Genomic DNA, 14,462 nt, shown 5'->3' on the forward strand with positions numbered 1-14,462 from the left:
CTTCAAACAACCCCTTCGCGAGATCTCCGAGTTCCGACAGAGCGACCCCTTCGCAGCTTCCCGTGCGCCGCAGGCGCACGGGCCCCTTCGCATGACCATATTTTCCATTTGAGTTGCCTGGGCCCTGTACCCTGCCTACATACTAGTGCTATTTTATCTGAATTCGTTCTCTGATCCACAAGAATATTAATGTCAGACGATTTCTTCTGTAGCACACTGTTCCGGCGACAATACGACGTGAACGCCATCATGATCATGTATGTTGTGCGTAGGGACGTGACGTCCGCGTTTAACGAACAGGATCTTAGTAAATCTATGTCACGATGATATCACTTCATGTTGTAAGGAAATATCGTCAATATCAGCCACAATCCGTCCACCTTGTCAAAGAGACAAGCAGTGGTCGTAATTTCCACCTTGGTTTGCACCCCACCATTCCGGAAAAAGATGTGCGGCTCCAGCAGCTCCTTGAACTGCAAAGGAGAGGACGAATACCATGACCTGCGTTCCACCATCGAGGGCTATAGTATATCATGATGTTAACAGTCGAGATAAGGAGGCTACGAAGCTTACCTGCGCTGACCAAATAATTGTATTTCACGAACCAACGTGGGTACCTAGTACGGAGCCACCACTGCGACAAGAACGCGACCATGTAATACGACACAACTGAAGAGTTTATTCCAACGGAAAGACCTCCAATGTACGAACTGTGCAAATGATGAGATTCTAATATCGAATACGATGAGTCAGAGCGGTACCAGATGATAGGGGTGTAATAGTAATCCATGTGCAGTTTCGGCCAGTAACGGTGAATGATCCAGAAAGGAAGAGGTGCGACCAAGCCAATCAGATAAGACAAGGGAACCCATTGGTATCTTTGACCAGTTGAAAAGAGCTCGTGAGCAAGGCCACCCCATGCAATGGCCTGCGAGTTGTATGATTGAGGTTGCTGGCCAGACCAGATATTTGTTCCTTGGACAGAGAGCAGGATTTCACGTTGACTATCGATAATAGAATTCATTAGTACTATGGCAATTAGTCAGACGTGGTGAATGGATGTACAAGACGACTCCCTAACCATAGTTGAGAACAGCGCCGAGCAAGGTGCCAATGATCTGGGCCGTGAATGCAGCGCGGGGAGGCAGTTTGGCGTCTGAGTGGTCTGTCAGTGAGAAGTACCTCCCCTGACCAAGAATGTGCACATACATTGAGCAATCTTCAAATCACGTAGTAGCAGCAAAGCTTGAGATACTGTATTCTGGAGGAAAACACAAATCAAAAGCAGGTCGAGGTGGCGAAAATAGGGATACATACATAGCTGTAGAGGACCTGTCAAACCAACATCAGCAGCGGTCAAAATCGGAAACTACGTCAATACGAACAAAGAACATGTTCGCCATGGGTCTTCCGTTGTGCAGATAGCCGGCAATCATCTGGACCAGGGTTTCTTCTCTGACATATCAACTCAGGGCACCTACGGCACATAAACAATACTTACGGATGGAAAGCCCAAGGCCAGTGATGGCGTATAACGCGCCGAAGAATAAGATAGAAACTGAGGCCAAGAGGACTGCGATGACGAAGCCCCACCTGAAAAGACTTGATAAACATTTTCGTCGGATGAAGAATGTTGCTTACCAGGGCAGCGTGGAATTTGTCTTGTAGATGACGACCAGTCCAACAATGAAGGAGAGAACAAAGGTCAATAGGTACCAACTATTCGGAGCATCTGGATACTGCACAGCAATAAGTTACTAGTAAGGTCTCCATCTAATATCAGAATGACTGACCTTTAGCATCTCGCGGTAGTGTGGGTCGAGGTCCTCAGTGTTGGCGGGGACTTCCCTCTTTCCACTGTGCTCCCAGAATTTCCAATCGAAATTAGCACGCCAACTCCTCAGTGTGTCCATGTTCATCCAAGTCCATGCTGCACGTAGGTCATCTTTATTCCACAAAAGGAGGTGGGTGAATGTCGCAGCCAATGCCTGTGGTAGAACTATGAGTAAAATTGTACATCAGTAACATTTCATTTCTTAGCATACGAGGTTAGTCGTCAGAAGAGCGATAATCCAGGTACCAGCGTAGAATGGCAGCCCTTGTTCCGCCACCAAGGTGGGATCCACCTCATAGTTGGAATTCAAAATCAAAGTCTGGTTGTAAACAGTGCCATTCTCGTAAAAGAGGAGCTGCGCCAACTGATCAGTGCATTGTTAGCCTGGATATTAGAAAGCGCAGCGACGATTTTACGCACAAAGGGGAAGTTGCGAGATTCCCAAATGTTATTGTGGAATACCGTGGCGAAGACAACACTTCAAGTTTGCCTCCCTCAGTAACATTTTGCACCATGAATGAAATCACATACATGCAAAGAACGTAACCTATGAAACTGGAGAGCTAGGTGGGGTGTTATCGGAAGCCTCACACGTACAGGATTGCCATCTAACCTGAGCTTTGAGTGGAATGGTCATCGGGTTACCAGCATTACTCGAGATGTACTAAACCAAAGTTGAAACCAAATATTATCATATCTGGACAGCCAGTGTACCTGCCAGTCGAAGCACAAGGACAATAGACCAAGGCCCTCATCTCCGTTGGAACCACCAAACACGCGAGAGACAGTAGCATTGTGAGGAGCGGCGAGGCAGAATATCGAGAGACCAGTGAGCAGTGGGAAAACCCATTCAGGAAATATCTCCCATAGAAATATCCTGAGTTTAAGATCATTAGAAATCGAGAGTACGATTCATTGATGAAGCTTAAACACACGCAGTAAAGACGATGTAGAAAACCTTGAGCTTTCGGCGTGCTTCGGAGCCATCGCGATAGAGAGCATCAAACATTGAAAGCAACGGGAGAACACCAGGGTACAACATCTTTGACGGATAAAGGAGGATTCCTGACTGATGTGAGTACAGATTCTGCGCATAGCTACTGGACACAAACACACCTCGCATCAGGCCACCAATCCCATAGCTGTGGTTTACGGCTTTAGCGATGGGTACAACAAGCAGTATTCCAGCGCAACACACCCGAGCAATTGAGAAGAGAATAACAAAAAGATCGACGAACCAGCGTTCGGCGTGATGTTATAATACAAACTAATGAGTCATCAATCGCCAACGATAGAGGAATTGATTTGCGAGCCCACCGTTGGACGGCGAGAACCTCCGTAGCCAATGCAGAATTCGCAGCTGCACTAGCCATGATGATAATGAACGCATTTTCCTTCTTATTAAAGGGGCCCTATATTCATAAATTATGCATAAATTTAATGGGTCAGAAGTCACTATGTGGACAACGCACTGGGTTCAAGTATCGGAGTAATCCATGACGTGGGATAAATGTTTCCATCGCAAAGCCAATCACATAGGATATAATGGCGAGGAACATCACAGACACAAAGACGGTTTGCTGCAGTGCCAATCCGATGAGACCTCTAAGATAATGTTTGATAAAGAAGCCCTCACAGGTTTGAAGTAATAAATTTGGGCTAGGAAAAAAAAGAAGTGAGTAAGACCCTCGACTGAATGACCTCGACTGCTTTACCCAAGGAACCACCAAAGGCGGAAAGGCCAAGGCCGATGAAGAGAGCCCGAAGGGTCCAGGGGTTCAGACTAGGATCGTCGTCCACGGAAATGACGTGAGTTGCAATCTCTCGCTCGTTCTGAAGGACAACATTCTCGTCTGTTTCAGCTTCTCGGGTAGAGGTCTCGATATCCCGCTTTATGCAATAGGATTTCTCGTCGGTGGTACCAGGTGTCCTTTCCACCGCTTGAGTGGCCATGGCTATCGAGAGAGGGTAGGAGGTACTGAGGCAGACCAAGGTAACATATTTGATATTTAGATTTGCACCAAAGTTTTTAAAAAACCTAGCAAGGGGACGGGCCAGCGAGAGACCGTGAGGAATCTATGTGGCAGAATCTATCCGAGAGGACTCGGATGTGCCTCATAGATTCTGCACAAAAGATAACGAGGTTTCACAGAGTTTCCAGCAGTTTCTCGACCAAAAAGATCAATAATTTACCAAGGCCTGCTTTGGCCTGTGAATCACGATCTGAATTTAGTCAACTGCCACGTTGACGTCGACGAGATCTCTTCCTCAAGGTCAGCGCAGAAGTCCATGTGCACACTGCACGCACCTGCGATTAGTCAGTTTCATGGACGGTGACTTGTTAAAGGCTACAGTGTTTTTGTCGTTGTGGACCATCCTATGCTAGTCTCCCCTAGCCTGACAGATCCAAGGAATATAGTCATTTATTGGGCAGACACCTGTGGAGTTGGTTGCCGAGACCCAGCGGCTTCGTCGGACATGGAATTATCATTGCAGGGGTGCAAGGAAAAGGAGGGAAGTCCGAGGTTTCCACTGCAGGACAAATGATTAATGAAGTATCATGATGATCATGTGCATAAGACGAAAAAAATGTGCCTGTTTTTTCGCTCCCTGTCGCTGTAGCACATCATCGATGTCATCACTAGTACTGTCCAACAAGTACCCAGTAGCCTCGAGCTGGAAATTGGAGCGTCGTGCACACCCGTTGTCTGGTATGCTTCGACAATATTCGTGCGACCTTTCTTCCGGGTTGGAAACGAATCGATTACGATGTTTGAGTCAAGCACTCGTATTGTAAGTACTACTACCGTAAATCGCACTGCTACACCGCGCTGCTTGGCTTTATTTGCAGAATCGGCACTCGGTCGGAATGTCCAATACTTCACAGACTCTACTCTAAGTAGGGAGGGCAACGAAATTTACCCTTGGCAGATCAAGCTTTGCATCACGCGACTGATGGACATGGTAAACAAAGGCGCTGACAGTGGCTATCAATCTGAGCACGGTGCCATCCAAGTCCTCTGTACACCTGAATCGCTCAGACATTTATCACAGACAGAAGACAATCTATTAAGTATCACCGGTACCCACCATACGCTAGTGAGTTGAATAGGACAAAATATACGAGCGGATCTGAGCACAAGTTATTCAAAAAAGATCTTACTCGATCATATCAGCCAACCGTTGAGCGGCTTCCCGAGGTATCCCACAACGCGTCTTGAGCTGAACTATAAGTTTCGCCTTTCTGATATGCGAATTCTTTGAAAGTAGTTTCTTCAGCGCACGCACCAACGACACGAACAAATTATCCCCTCCTATCCATGCGTACTGCTGCCTATCAGCAGTAAATTGCCTGACGAGGTGACGGATCGTAATGCGCGATTCTTCATAGAGGTCTCTCTGTCGGCCTTCCAATCCATCAGCAGCAGTGATGCACGCGTGACCAGCGACTTCGACCTGATATCTGTCGAAGGTACGATATTCTTTGTCCCACCAGTCCTCCATCCTCTGCTCTCTTTCGAGGCCCGTGATTGCCAGAACAATGGGAACCTTCTTCTCGCAGAGGACTTCGTGAAAGAGCCGATAATTGTTCTGAAGAGTGGCGTTAACTCTGCCGGCGCGAATGCAGAACATAAGGAGGTCAACGCCGCCTTCTGCATCCAACGTCTTGACAAGCCCATAGGCATTTCCGGCGGACTCGAGGAACTCTTCGATTCCAACCTGCGGTTCTTCGATGCCAATGGTATCGAAAACCTTATAAGAATCGCCGTCGAAATCGACGGCATACTCTTGCCAGCGCAGCGTGCAGCGTTCCGCGCCAGAGGATGTGTGGGCTACCTTCTCTCCTGCCATGAGGTTAATGACCGAGCTTTTGCCTACACCGGCCTCCCCAAAGAGCACGATGTTTTTTGTCTTCCTAATTTATCAATATTTAGCAAAATACGGCGTAGAGTGGATCTGACGACTGAGTATGTACCTTGCAGAAGGGAGAGTAGTCAGCTTAGGGACCCCCATATTCTGTGGGCAATGCTGCTCGATAAGGTAACAGACGGCGCGGTATGACTGTTTACGGCGCTGCCTGAGCTCGACTGTATCACATTCATCAATGGTCAGAGCGGTAATACACGCATGACCATCAAAGTCCATCCCAAGGTCTGAGAGGGATTCCTCCTTAGTCGCCCACCACTCTTCCATTTCTGGACTTCGGTCCTCCAGACCTGTAACGACAAGGACGATAGGAACTCTTCCATTCACTTGAGAGTCCAAGAACTTGTAGTTGCGTTGGATCGCCCAGGCGTCCTTTGCACCATGTACACAATACATGACAAGATGGATGGCTCGCTTATTCTTGAGAGTTGGAAGAAGTTGCTTCAAAGCTGCCTTAGCTTGCGTATTGGGTACTGTCCCTGGATCGCCCTCACCAAGACCTGCAGCCTAGTTCAGTGACACCACAAAGAATAGCGGACTGTACTGACCGGGCGTGTCGAATAACTGTACCTTTACGATTTTGTCCTGAGTCACAACATCATGCTCGTATACAGTGGTTTCAGCTGTACATCCCACGGCCCCATTGGACGTCGGTGCCGTTTGGGTCCTAGCGATCAAGTTGACCAAGGAACTTTTACCAGCGCCTGAGCCTCCAACAATGACAATATTACATGTGTCTGTGCGGCGTGAAGCTTCCTCGACTCCGAGATAGTTGCGGCCAGTTATACTCTGATCTGAGATGTGGGACTGATTTCGGGTTAACATCCTGCTGAGAAAGAGCCAGAGACTACATACGGTGGATGATGTTTTCCTATGAGACGGCGATATTGCGTCGAGGGACGTCGGCGCCGTCGGCAACCTAGCGAAAATTTTGGGCCAGCGATTTTTACCAGTGCCTGTTGCTCCAACAATAGTAACAGCATTGCGTGTGGCTTTAGTGTGTAAAACATCCTCGACTCCATGAAAGTTGTGGCCAGCTGCACTCCGTTCTGAGGAGTGGAACTGACATCAAGTTAATTTCATGCTAAGGAAGAGCCAGATGTCACATACGGATGAGGTGGACGATGCTGGCCCAAAAGACGACGACATTGGAAATATTGAAAACAGTGAAAAGGGTGTCTCAACTTAAATTGTTGGTGTCATCAGTCTTGCCTTCAGCTGGGAGCTCTCGATTAATTATAATGTGACGCATCCAGCCGCCAGTTTCGAAGATTGATCCCGGCACCTGCCAGTGGAGTCAGCGTGTTGCATATGAGAAAAGCATTGCGATGGGTGGCGTACATAGTTGGTTTCTCAATCACGGTGCATTACGTGGCATTAGGGTGATGCTAAGAGGACCCTGCTACTGCAGTACTTCTACTTCCCGCAACAGGCATGCGAGAAAGGATGCTTGAAGCTTTGAAGGCTGAGGAGTCACTGGCGTTTCCTGACGCACTAAGGTAATTGGGGGTGGCAGAGGGAACTAAGTGGCCAAGGCACACAACCCTCTAAGTATCAGGGAGAGAATCGGACCGAAGCGAGACGCTGAACGGCCACCGCGATGACCATCAAGATATGGAGGAGGTTTCTCCGAATCACACCACGTGACCACCTCACGACAACCCGCTACTATATATAGTAGTAAACCCCCCCAACCCCCCACGAATCCAAGCAATCGGCAAACTTAATCGAACTGATAGAGAACATCCCAAACCCTAGTTCATGCTCAATTGCATTTATAATTGATTCAGAAACCAACTACATCACCCGGATCACAATGCTTGTCTCGCATGCATTGCACATGCTGAATACATGCTTCGAATCAGGGACTGAAGGCAAAACTAATTGCGGCACTCAAAAACGCTGAAAACGCAAGTCAAGACACAATTTTCACCCTTTTCAATATTTCTAATGTCGCCGTCTTTTGGGCCAGAATCGTCCACTTCATCCGTATGTGAGCATCTGGCTCTTCCCTCAGCATGAAATTAACTTGAAGTCAGTTACAATCTTCAGAACGGAGTGCATCCGACCACAGCTTTCATCGAGTCGAGGATGTTTCACATCCCACAGACACACGCAACGCTGTCATTAGAGAAACGCCGGCACGTCCTCGTAAAAGATACTTGCACAAATGGATCACTGGGTCCCAAATGGTGCCGACGTCCCTCGACACAATGTCGCCGTCTTCTGGGAGAGCAACGTCCGCTGTATGTAGTTTCTGACTATTCCTCAGCAGGACGTTAACTCGAAGTCAGTCCCACGTCTCAGATCAGAGTGCAGCTCACTGCAGCTACCTTGGAACCGAGGAAGCTTCACATCGCACAGATACATGCAATATTGTCATTATTGGAGACTCGGGCGCTGGTAAAAGTTCCTTGGTCAACTTGATCACTAGAACGCAAACAGCGCGGACGTCCGATGACACCATGGGATGTACAACCGAAACCACCGTATACGAACATGATTTTGTGACTCAGGACAAGATCTTAAAGTTACAATTATTCGACACGCCTGGTCGGTGCAGTTCACTTTTCTTCGAGGGCATCACTGAACTAGACTGCAGGTCTTCGTGCGGACTCTCTCGGAATGCGCCCCGCTACGCGAGCTGTGAAGAACCTGATTCGAACTCTTATGAGGAATGCGACTATTCATATCCTCATGTACTGTGTGCGGCGCACACGGTCCGTCCGGGCGCTCCAACGCAACTACAGGTTCTTGGATTCTCAAGTGAATGGAAGAGCTCCTATCGTCCTTGTTGTTACAGGTCTGGAGGAGCGAAGTCCAGAAATGGAAGAGTGGTGGGCGGCTGAGGAGGAATCCCTCTCAGACCTTGGGATGGACTTTGATGGTCATGCGTGTATTACCGCTCTGACCATTGATGAATGTGATACAGTCGAGCTCAGGCAGCGCCGTAAACAGTCATACCGCGCCGTCCGTGACCTTATCAAGCAGCATTGCCCACAGAATATGGGGGTCCCTAGGCTGACTACTCTCCCTTCTGCAAGGTACATACTCAGTCGTCAGATCCGCTCTGCGCCGTATTTTGCTAAATATTGATAAATTAGGAAGACAAAAAACATCGTACTCTTTGGGGAGGCCGGTGTAGGCAAAAGCTCGGTCATTAACCTCATGGCAGGAGAGGAGGTAGCGCGCACATCTCTTGGCATGCGACGCTGCACGCTACAGTGGCAAGACTATGCCATCGATTTCGATGGGGAGTCTTACAAGGTGTTCGATACAATCGGCATCGAGGACTCGGGGCTTGACATGAAAGAGTACCTCATGGCAGTCGCAAACGCATATAGATTCATCAAGATGTTGGATGCAGAAGGCGGCGTTGATCTCCTTCTGTTCTGCATTCGCGCAGGCAGAATCAATGCCGCGCTTCAGAACAATTACCGATTCTTTCATGAATTCCTCTGCGAGAAGAAGGTTCCTATTGTTCTTGTGATCACGGGCCTCGAAAGAGAGCATAGGATGGAGGACTGGTGGGAGCGAGAATGTAGAAGCTTTCAAAGACGTGGGATCCATGTCGCTGGATATGCGTGCATCACCGCCGCTGAAGGATTGGAAGGCACACAGAGAGCCCGCTATGAAGAATCGCGCGTCAAGATCCGTCACCTCGTTAGGCGATTCACCGCTGATAGGCAGCAGCAAGTATGGATAGGAGGGGACAACCTGATCGTGTCGTTGGTGCGTGCGCTCAAAAATTCGCTTGTAATGAATCCGCGTATCAGAAGGATCAACCTTATCGGTCAACTCGCGAATCATTGCGATATGTCTCTAGGAACCGCAAGACAGTTGGCTGATATGATCGAGCAAGGATAGGTCAAAGTGAATACTTAAATGATGCATTGTTGTGCGCTTCTGCTTGCAGATCATCATATGACATATATGCCTAAATGTTTCTTATCCTCGCTCTCTTATCGTCAATAGGAAAATCAATTACTTATGTCTAGACTCCAATGATCACTCTGCCAAATGTCTGTGAGAGTAGAAGCGGCATTCCAGATGCAGTTCGCCGTTCACAACGAGCAGACTTTATACCACGAGGGCATCGATATCAAGGAATGGAGTCACTTGATGGCCTGAGCAGAAGTTCCTGCGCGATCGGATGATAAAAATAACATTCTGTCTCCGCATTCTTAGTTCGTTGAAATTGAGAAAGTTATCAATAAAAATGCCAGGACCGTGGATTGAACACGGGACCTCCAGAACTTCAGTCTGTTGCTCTCCCAGCTGAGCTACCCCGGCTTGTATATCTGCCGAATTTCTGGTACTCTAAACCACCTACCAATTTAGACTACCGCTTCTATTCATTACTTGCCCTCAGCACTCCCCACAACAATGTCTGGAGCAGGTCCTCGGGAGAATGTCTTCGCTACGCGTATGGCCTTGACAAACACAAAACTCCGTCTAAAAGGAGCCGAAACCGGACACTCGTTGCTCGCAAAGAAGCGTGATGCCCTGACCACGCGATTTCGTGCAATACTGAGAAAGGTGGATGAAGTACGTTACGCTACTTGATATTGCCCGTTCGAGTTGCTGATGCATGCAATGATAGGCGAAGCGCAAGATGGGTAGAGTGATGCAGTTGGCGTCGTTTTCGATGGCGGAGGTCACGTATACTACGGGAGATATATCCTATATCGTCCAGGAGCAAGCGAAACTTGCCACTTTTCGTGTCAAAGCGAAGCAAGAGAACGTGTCTGGTGTCCTCCTTCCAGGATTTGATGTTGATCGCGTGCCGGGATCTGGTAGTTGCTTTGGAGCTTCTGAGCATATTTATTCTAACGTTGAGCGTCACAGACTTTAATCTGACAGGTCTTGGTCGGGGAGGCCAACAGGTACTACGAGCGAAAGAGGTGTACGCTAAGGCTCTCGAAACGCTGGTGGAACTTGCGTCGCTACAAACAGCGTTCACCATCTTGGATGAAGTTATTCGAGCGACAAACCGGCGAGTGAACGCCATTGAACATATAATCATTCCGCGGTTGGACAATACCATCAAATATATTATGAGTGAGCTAGACGAAATGGATCGCGAGGAGTTCTTCAGGTAAGAGCCTCGAGTCTCCTGCTCAAGCTTAGACGCCAATGATGCTTGTAGGCTTAAGAAAGTCCAAGGCAAGAAGAAGAGAGATGCCGGGAAGGCGGCGGAAATCAAAGCTATTACTGACGAGGAGGAACTGTTGAAACCCCTGGATGAACAACAAGAAGTAACAGTGGACTTGCTGAGTACCAAGGACGAGGATGTCATTTTCTGATTCGTAGTCAGTACCGCATTGTACTATTTGTGTTCTATGCCAGCTGCGAAGGTAATTTGCATCAATCTGTACACTATGGTTTGATGCAGCTGTCTCAAAGTGAACTGGAATAGCAGGAGGGTCATGGTGCATATCATGTGCGATAGTGCGCATAGATACATGGTGGTTTTGTGAATGCAACAAGGAAAGTCAAAGACAATCAATACGCCAACAGGAAATTACTGAAAGATGGGACGAGTCAGTTTCATTGCTACCTATAAGATCTAATAGTGGTCACTTACGTCCACCATCTCGACATCCTGAGCGGCGGCTGGTTCTGCGGTCTTTGACCTGTCCTTGCGGTCAAGAATTGCCCGACTGGTGGAAAGAGCTTTAGAACGAGAAACATCAACAAAGCGTGGATTGCCCACCGATCCTTGTCAAGCTTGATGGTTGTGATCACGACTTTGCTGGGGTGGATTCCGATGGGAGAAGTAGCACCGTTGGATTTGTCGCGTTGCACACGATCCACATAAATGACCCATTTCTTGCGGTAAACCTGGGTAACTTTTCCTTCCCGACCTTTGTATTTTCCTCGCAAAATCCGTACTTCGTCATCCTTGCGGATCGGTAGTGACCGCGCCTAATGAGTAGTATAAACACCCCGCGCCTCGTTTCTCAACAGATCCAACGTACGTTGTATTTCGCCCGGAGTTCCTTGGATAGGGATGAAGACATAATCTTGCGGCGCACGGAGGAGGGTGCGCTGAAATGGGCCTTGCGGTTCTTGCGCCGCGAAGAGGAGACGTCTGTTATGTAGACTCATTCGTCAGCAAGTTATTCACCCAACAGATCTCATCCAAGTTTCAGCATCTCCATCCAACTTCTCCTGTGCATAAATTTTCACTCCGAGGTGCATAGACGGGTGGAACAGACACCAGCGAGTACAGAGACAGCACTGACCAGGGTTGTACTTCATCTTGATCTTGAGGAGGACGTCGATTACGGTGTCGGGCAGTTCGATTTGGGTGTATGGAACGAATTGTTTGGTTCAAAGTTTGCGTTTCGGCGTTTGCCGGATGTACCATTTTGGGACAGCATACAACATGAAGTTCTTACGCGCACCCAGTTCGCCGCGTGTAGTCGATGGAGAAAGTTCGGTCCACGCAGCTCAAATTCAAAGGGGACAAAATAAAGAAGAAGCGTAAGAGAGAACGCCACGATGAAGAAGGCTCTGCAAGCAAACGTGTAGAGGAAGATGAGGACCCAGAGACCTGGGTTCTACCGGAAAATGCAACAGAAATTCGCGGACCCACTTTCATCATACACCCTTCTGATCCTTCGCCCATATCAGTGAACTTTGATTCTACAAGAAACAAGATCATATTATCATCTCTGGACAAGGATTCGACAACTGAAACCCCGCCATTACTCGATCGCACACCGACGGAAGTAGCTCAGGTCTGGGTTACTACCCGCGTCGCGGGATCGGCCACTATCAACCTTCGGACGGGCACTGGTGAAGGAAAGTTTCTGTCTTGCGACAAACATGGTATTGTCAGTGCTTTTAGGGAAGCGCGAGGGCCCGAGGAGGAGTGGACACCTGTTCTTTTACCTGATGGCATGGTAGCCTTCATGAACGTGTATGAGAATTATCTCAGTATTGACGAGGTCGCAGGAGGTTCGCTCCAGCTGCGAGGCGACAGTGAAGAAGTCGGGTTTCGGGAGCGGTTTTGGTTAAAGATTCAGAACAAGTACAAGAAGGAGGCCCATGAGGAAAAGAAGAAAAGAGAAGCAGGCTCAGAGTTGACAGTCATTGACGAAACTTCCACCAAGTACGTTTCGCTTATGATGAAGTGGCTCGTGATCTGAAATATTTGAAAGCCATATGCACCAAGCTTGGGGAGCGGGACGTTCGGTGGTGTCGAAAGAGGATAATAGAGAGGTGCGTTGATATTCATATTTTAATTATCATCGATATTCTGAATAATATTTGTTTCAGCTAAAGCGAGCACGCAAAGAAGGTCGCTTGGCAGAGGCCTTACTGGATCGACGAGCGAAGTTAAAGAGGCACGTTCTGATCTATACTGAATGGATATCTCATCTGATTTTACCACAGTGATCGATTTTGTTGAGCTTTTTGGCGAATTATCTTTTATGCATGTTGGACTCGTGTATCTTCTAGTGTACTCTTATATTTGCTCCCGTGACACTCGCATCCAAAGGGGAGATATCTTATACGCCTCCCTTTGTCCTACTCGTTATCACTCCATCGCCGGCCCCAGACATGTCCAACCTTGTCCTTGTTTCTCAACCCACAAGAGAGTGTAAGGCTGTCTATGACGTTAAAATAGCATCCAAGATGGATCAGCGACAGTGGCAGAGATTGCGTGTACGTGCTATCAAAATCTGAATCCTGGTTGATTAACCTTCGAGGAAAAGTCTCTCGTCATAGAAATGGCCGCCAGGTTTCTGAACACACGAGATATATATGAACACCAGGACCCCGAAATGGTCCGTTTGTTCTACCAGTCGGTGAGCTTCAACTTAATCTTCTGTTGCCCTGCTTCATTACTTTGTCTTTTATCTCAGGTCCACACTAAATGGCCAGAAGTGGCAGAATATTACCCAAATTCATGGGTACTTGTCCGATATCTAAAGATATATTTGTCGAAACGAGTTTCGCGAAAACGGTGGGCTGATAAAGTCGCTCGTGAGAAGGCTGTCGAGCAAGCCATACAACGATCCGGGCGTCCTCGTGTACAAGTATGCTCTGTGCTTTGCATCGCCAGACAAGTTAGACTCTTAAAACGTCCTGCAGAACACAGATCTATCGTTTGTCCGTCATCTCAACACCCGTGCTTCAAGAGCCACTGCAGTGTCGAGGAGGAAGGCCACTGCCCGTGGTGGATCTACCTTTCCATCTGGCCCGGAAATCATGACGCCACTCGCAGTCCATCGATCTGCTGCCATCGCCCCCCAGCACAACGGGAGCTCTCCCGCCTCAGCACACTCGCAAAACGTACCCGTTCAAAGCTCTCATGCCGTTTTTCAATTTCTTGACTCCACGACACCAAGTCTGGTGAAACTCGTCCCAGATTTCCTTTTTGCTGGGATTGATGATCAGAATCATCTTAATGATTTCTTCACGTGGCCTGAGAAGGCTCAACGCAACTTTCTTCTCAAGACATTTAGTGGAAAGATGAACGCGTTGGAGCTGGGAGCAATGCTTATAGCGTTGAACTCTAGGCGTCGTGGCTAAGTCGAAGCTACACTAGCTATTGCTCTCATTTTCAACTTGTTCTTCGACCCCAACTTTGATGTAACTTACGACAAACCTTACGACACGTGTCTTTCTTAGTGGCTATGTAGCTTCCGATTTCAACAGCGTCAAACAAGAATGTAGCATGCAATTG

General features: G+C 48.0%; 7 protein-coding genes and 1 non-coding gene across 8 annotated transcripts; 4 read left to right on the forward strand and 4 right to left on the reverse strand.

Moving 5' to 3' along the window:
* Positions 1 to 384: 384 nt before the first annotated feature.
* DEU56DRAFT_905914 (OPT oligopeptide transporter protein-domain-containing protein) lies at positions 385 to 3,787 on the reverse strand (the record flags this gene model as incomplete). The annotated part of the gene is made up of 22 exons (XM_041356775.1): positions 385 to 521; positions 574 to 710; positions 762 to 1,029; positions 1,082 to 1,156; positions 1,210 to 1,261; positions 1,318 to 1,332; positions 1,386 to 1,450; positions 1,502 to 1,593; positions 1,642 to 1,739; positions 1,794 to 1,988; positions 2,046 to 2,198; positions 2,255 to 2,312; positions 2,366 to 2,397; positions 2,448 to 2,498; positions 2,549 to 2,711; positions 2,770 to 2,899; positions 2,951 to 2,976; positions 3,033 to 3,101; positions 3,152 to 3,246; positions 3,307 to 3,414; positions 3,471 to 3,493; positions 3,550 to 3,787. The coding sequence occupies 22 exons, from the start codon at positions 3,785 to 3,787 to the stop codon at positions 385 to 387; spliced, it is 2,280 nt and encodes a 759-aa protein (XP_041215703.1).
* Positions 3,788 to 4,967: 1,180 nt separating this feature from the next.
* DEU56DRAFT_11210 (P-loop containing nucleoside triphosphate hydrolase protein) lies at positions 4,968 to 6,350 on the reverse strand. Its single transcript, XM_041344607.1, has 2 exons — positions 5,811 to 6,350; positions 4,968 to 5,750 (listed from the first exon to the last, which is right to left on the reverse strand). Exons 1-2 carry the CDS (start codon positions 6,155 to 6,157, stop codon positions 4,994 to 4,996), a joined length of 1,104 nt encoding a protein of 367 aa, XP_041215704.1. The 5' UTR covers positions 6,158 to 6,350; the 3' UTR covers positions 4,968 to 4,993.
* A 1,168-nt stretch (positions 6,351 to 7,518) lies between these two features.
* On the forward strand, positions 7,519 to 9,776 carry DEU56DRAFT_763727 (P-loop containing nucleoside triphosphate hydrolase protein). Its single transcript, XM_041350836.1, has 6 exons — positions 7,519 to 7,671; positions 7,734 to 7,750; positions 7,801 to 8,007; positions 8,056 to 8,314; positions 8,364 to 8,805; positions 8,866 to 9,776. The coding sequence occupies exons 3-6, from the start codon at positions 7,951 to 7,953 to the stop codon at positions 9,626 to 9,628; spliced, it is 1,521 nt and encodes a 506-aa protein (XP_041215705.1). The 5' UTR covers positions 7,519 to 7,671; positions 7,734 to 7,750; positions 7,801 to 7,950; the 3' UTR covers positions 9,629 to 9,776.
* A 205-nt stretch (positions 9,777 to 9,981) lies between these two features.
* Positions 9,982 to 10,054, reverse strand: DEU56DRAFT_t7. Its single transcript has one exon. It is a non-coding gene; the product is annotated as a tRNA-Phe (tRNA).
* A 93-nt stretch (positions 10,055 to 10,147) lies between these two features.
* Positions 10,148 to 11,067, forward strand: DEU56DRAFT_722807 (ATP synthase subunit D-domain-containing protein; the record flags this gene model as incomplete). The annotated part of the gene is made up of 4 exons (XM_041347746.1): positions 10,148 to 10,309; positions 10,365 to 10,557; positions 10,610 to 10,859; positions 10,911 to 11,067. The coding sequence occupies 4 exons, from the start codon at positions 10,148 to 10,150 to the stop codon at positions 11,065 to 11,067; spliced, it is 762 nt and encodes a 253-aa protein (XP_041215706.1).
* A 263-nt stretch (positions 11,068 to 11,330) lies between these two features.
* Positions 11,331 to 12,025, reverse strand: DEU56DRAFT_905918 (ribosomal protein L24; the record flags this gene model as incomplete). The annotated part of the gene is made up of 4 exons (XM_041356776.1): positions 11,331 to 11,424; positions 11,478 to 11,689; positions 11,743 to 11,855; positions 12,010 to 12,025. 4 exons carry the CDS (start codon positions 12,023 to 12,025, stop codon positions 11,331 to 11,333), a joined length of 435 nt encoding a protein of 144 aa, XP_041215707.1.
* A 167-nt stretch (positions 12,026 to 12,192) lies between these two features.
* Positions 12,193 to 13,181, forward strand: DEU56DRAFT_867311 (FRG1-like family-domain-containing protein; the record flags this gene model as incomplete). The annotated part of the gene is made up of 4 exons (XM_041355421.1): positions 12,193 to 12,881; positions 12,931 to 12,991; positions 13,049 to 13,116; positions 13,166 to 13,181. 4 exons carry the CDS (start codon positions 12,193 to 12,195, stop codon positions 13,179 to 13,181), a joined length of 834 nt encoding a protein of 277 aa, XP_041215708.1.
* Positions 13,142 to 14,451, forward strand: DEU56DRAFT_11563 (uncharacterized protein). Its single transcript, XM_041344623.1, has 3 exons — positions 13,142 to 13,438; positions 13,489 to 13,812; positions 13,868 to 14,451. The coding sequence occupies exons 1-3, from the start codon at positions 13,334 to 13,336 to the stop codon at positions 14,306 to 14,308; spliced, it is 870 nt and encodes a 289-aa protein (XP_041215709.1). The 5' UTR covers positions 13,142 to 13,333; the 3' UTR covers positions 14,309 to 14,451.
* Positions 14,452 to 14,462: the final 11 nt, after the last annotated feature.

Source organism: Suillus clintonianus (genome assembly GCF_016758775.1).
Source record: "Suillus clintonianus strain FC179 chromosome Unknown DEU56scaffold_1, whole genome shotgun sequence".
NCBI classification, from domain to species: Eukaryota; Fungi; Basidiomycota; class Agaricomycetes; order Boletales; family Suillaceae; genus Suillus; species Suillus clintonianus.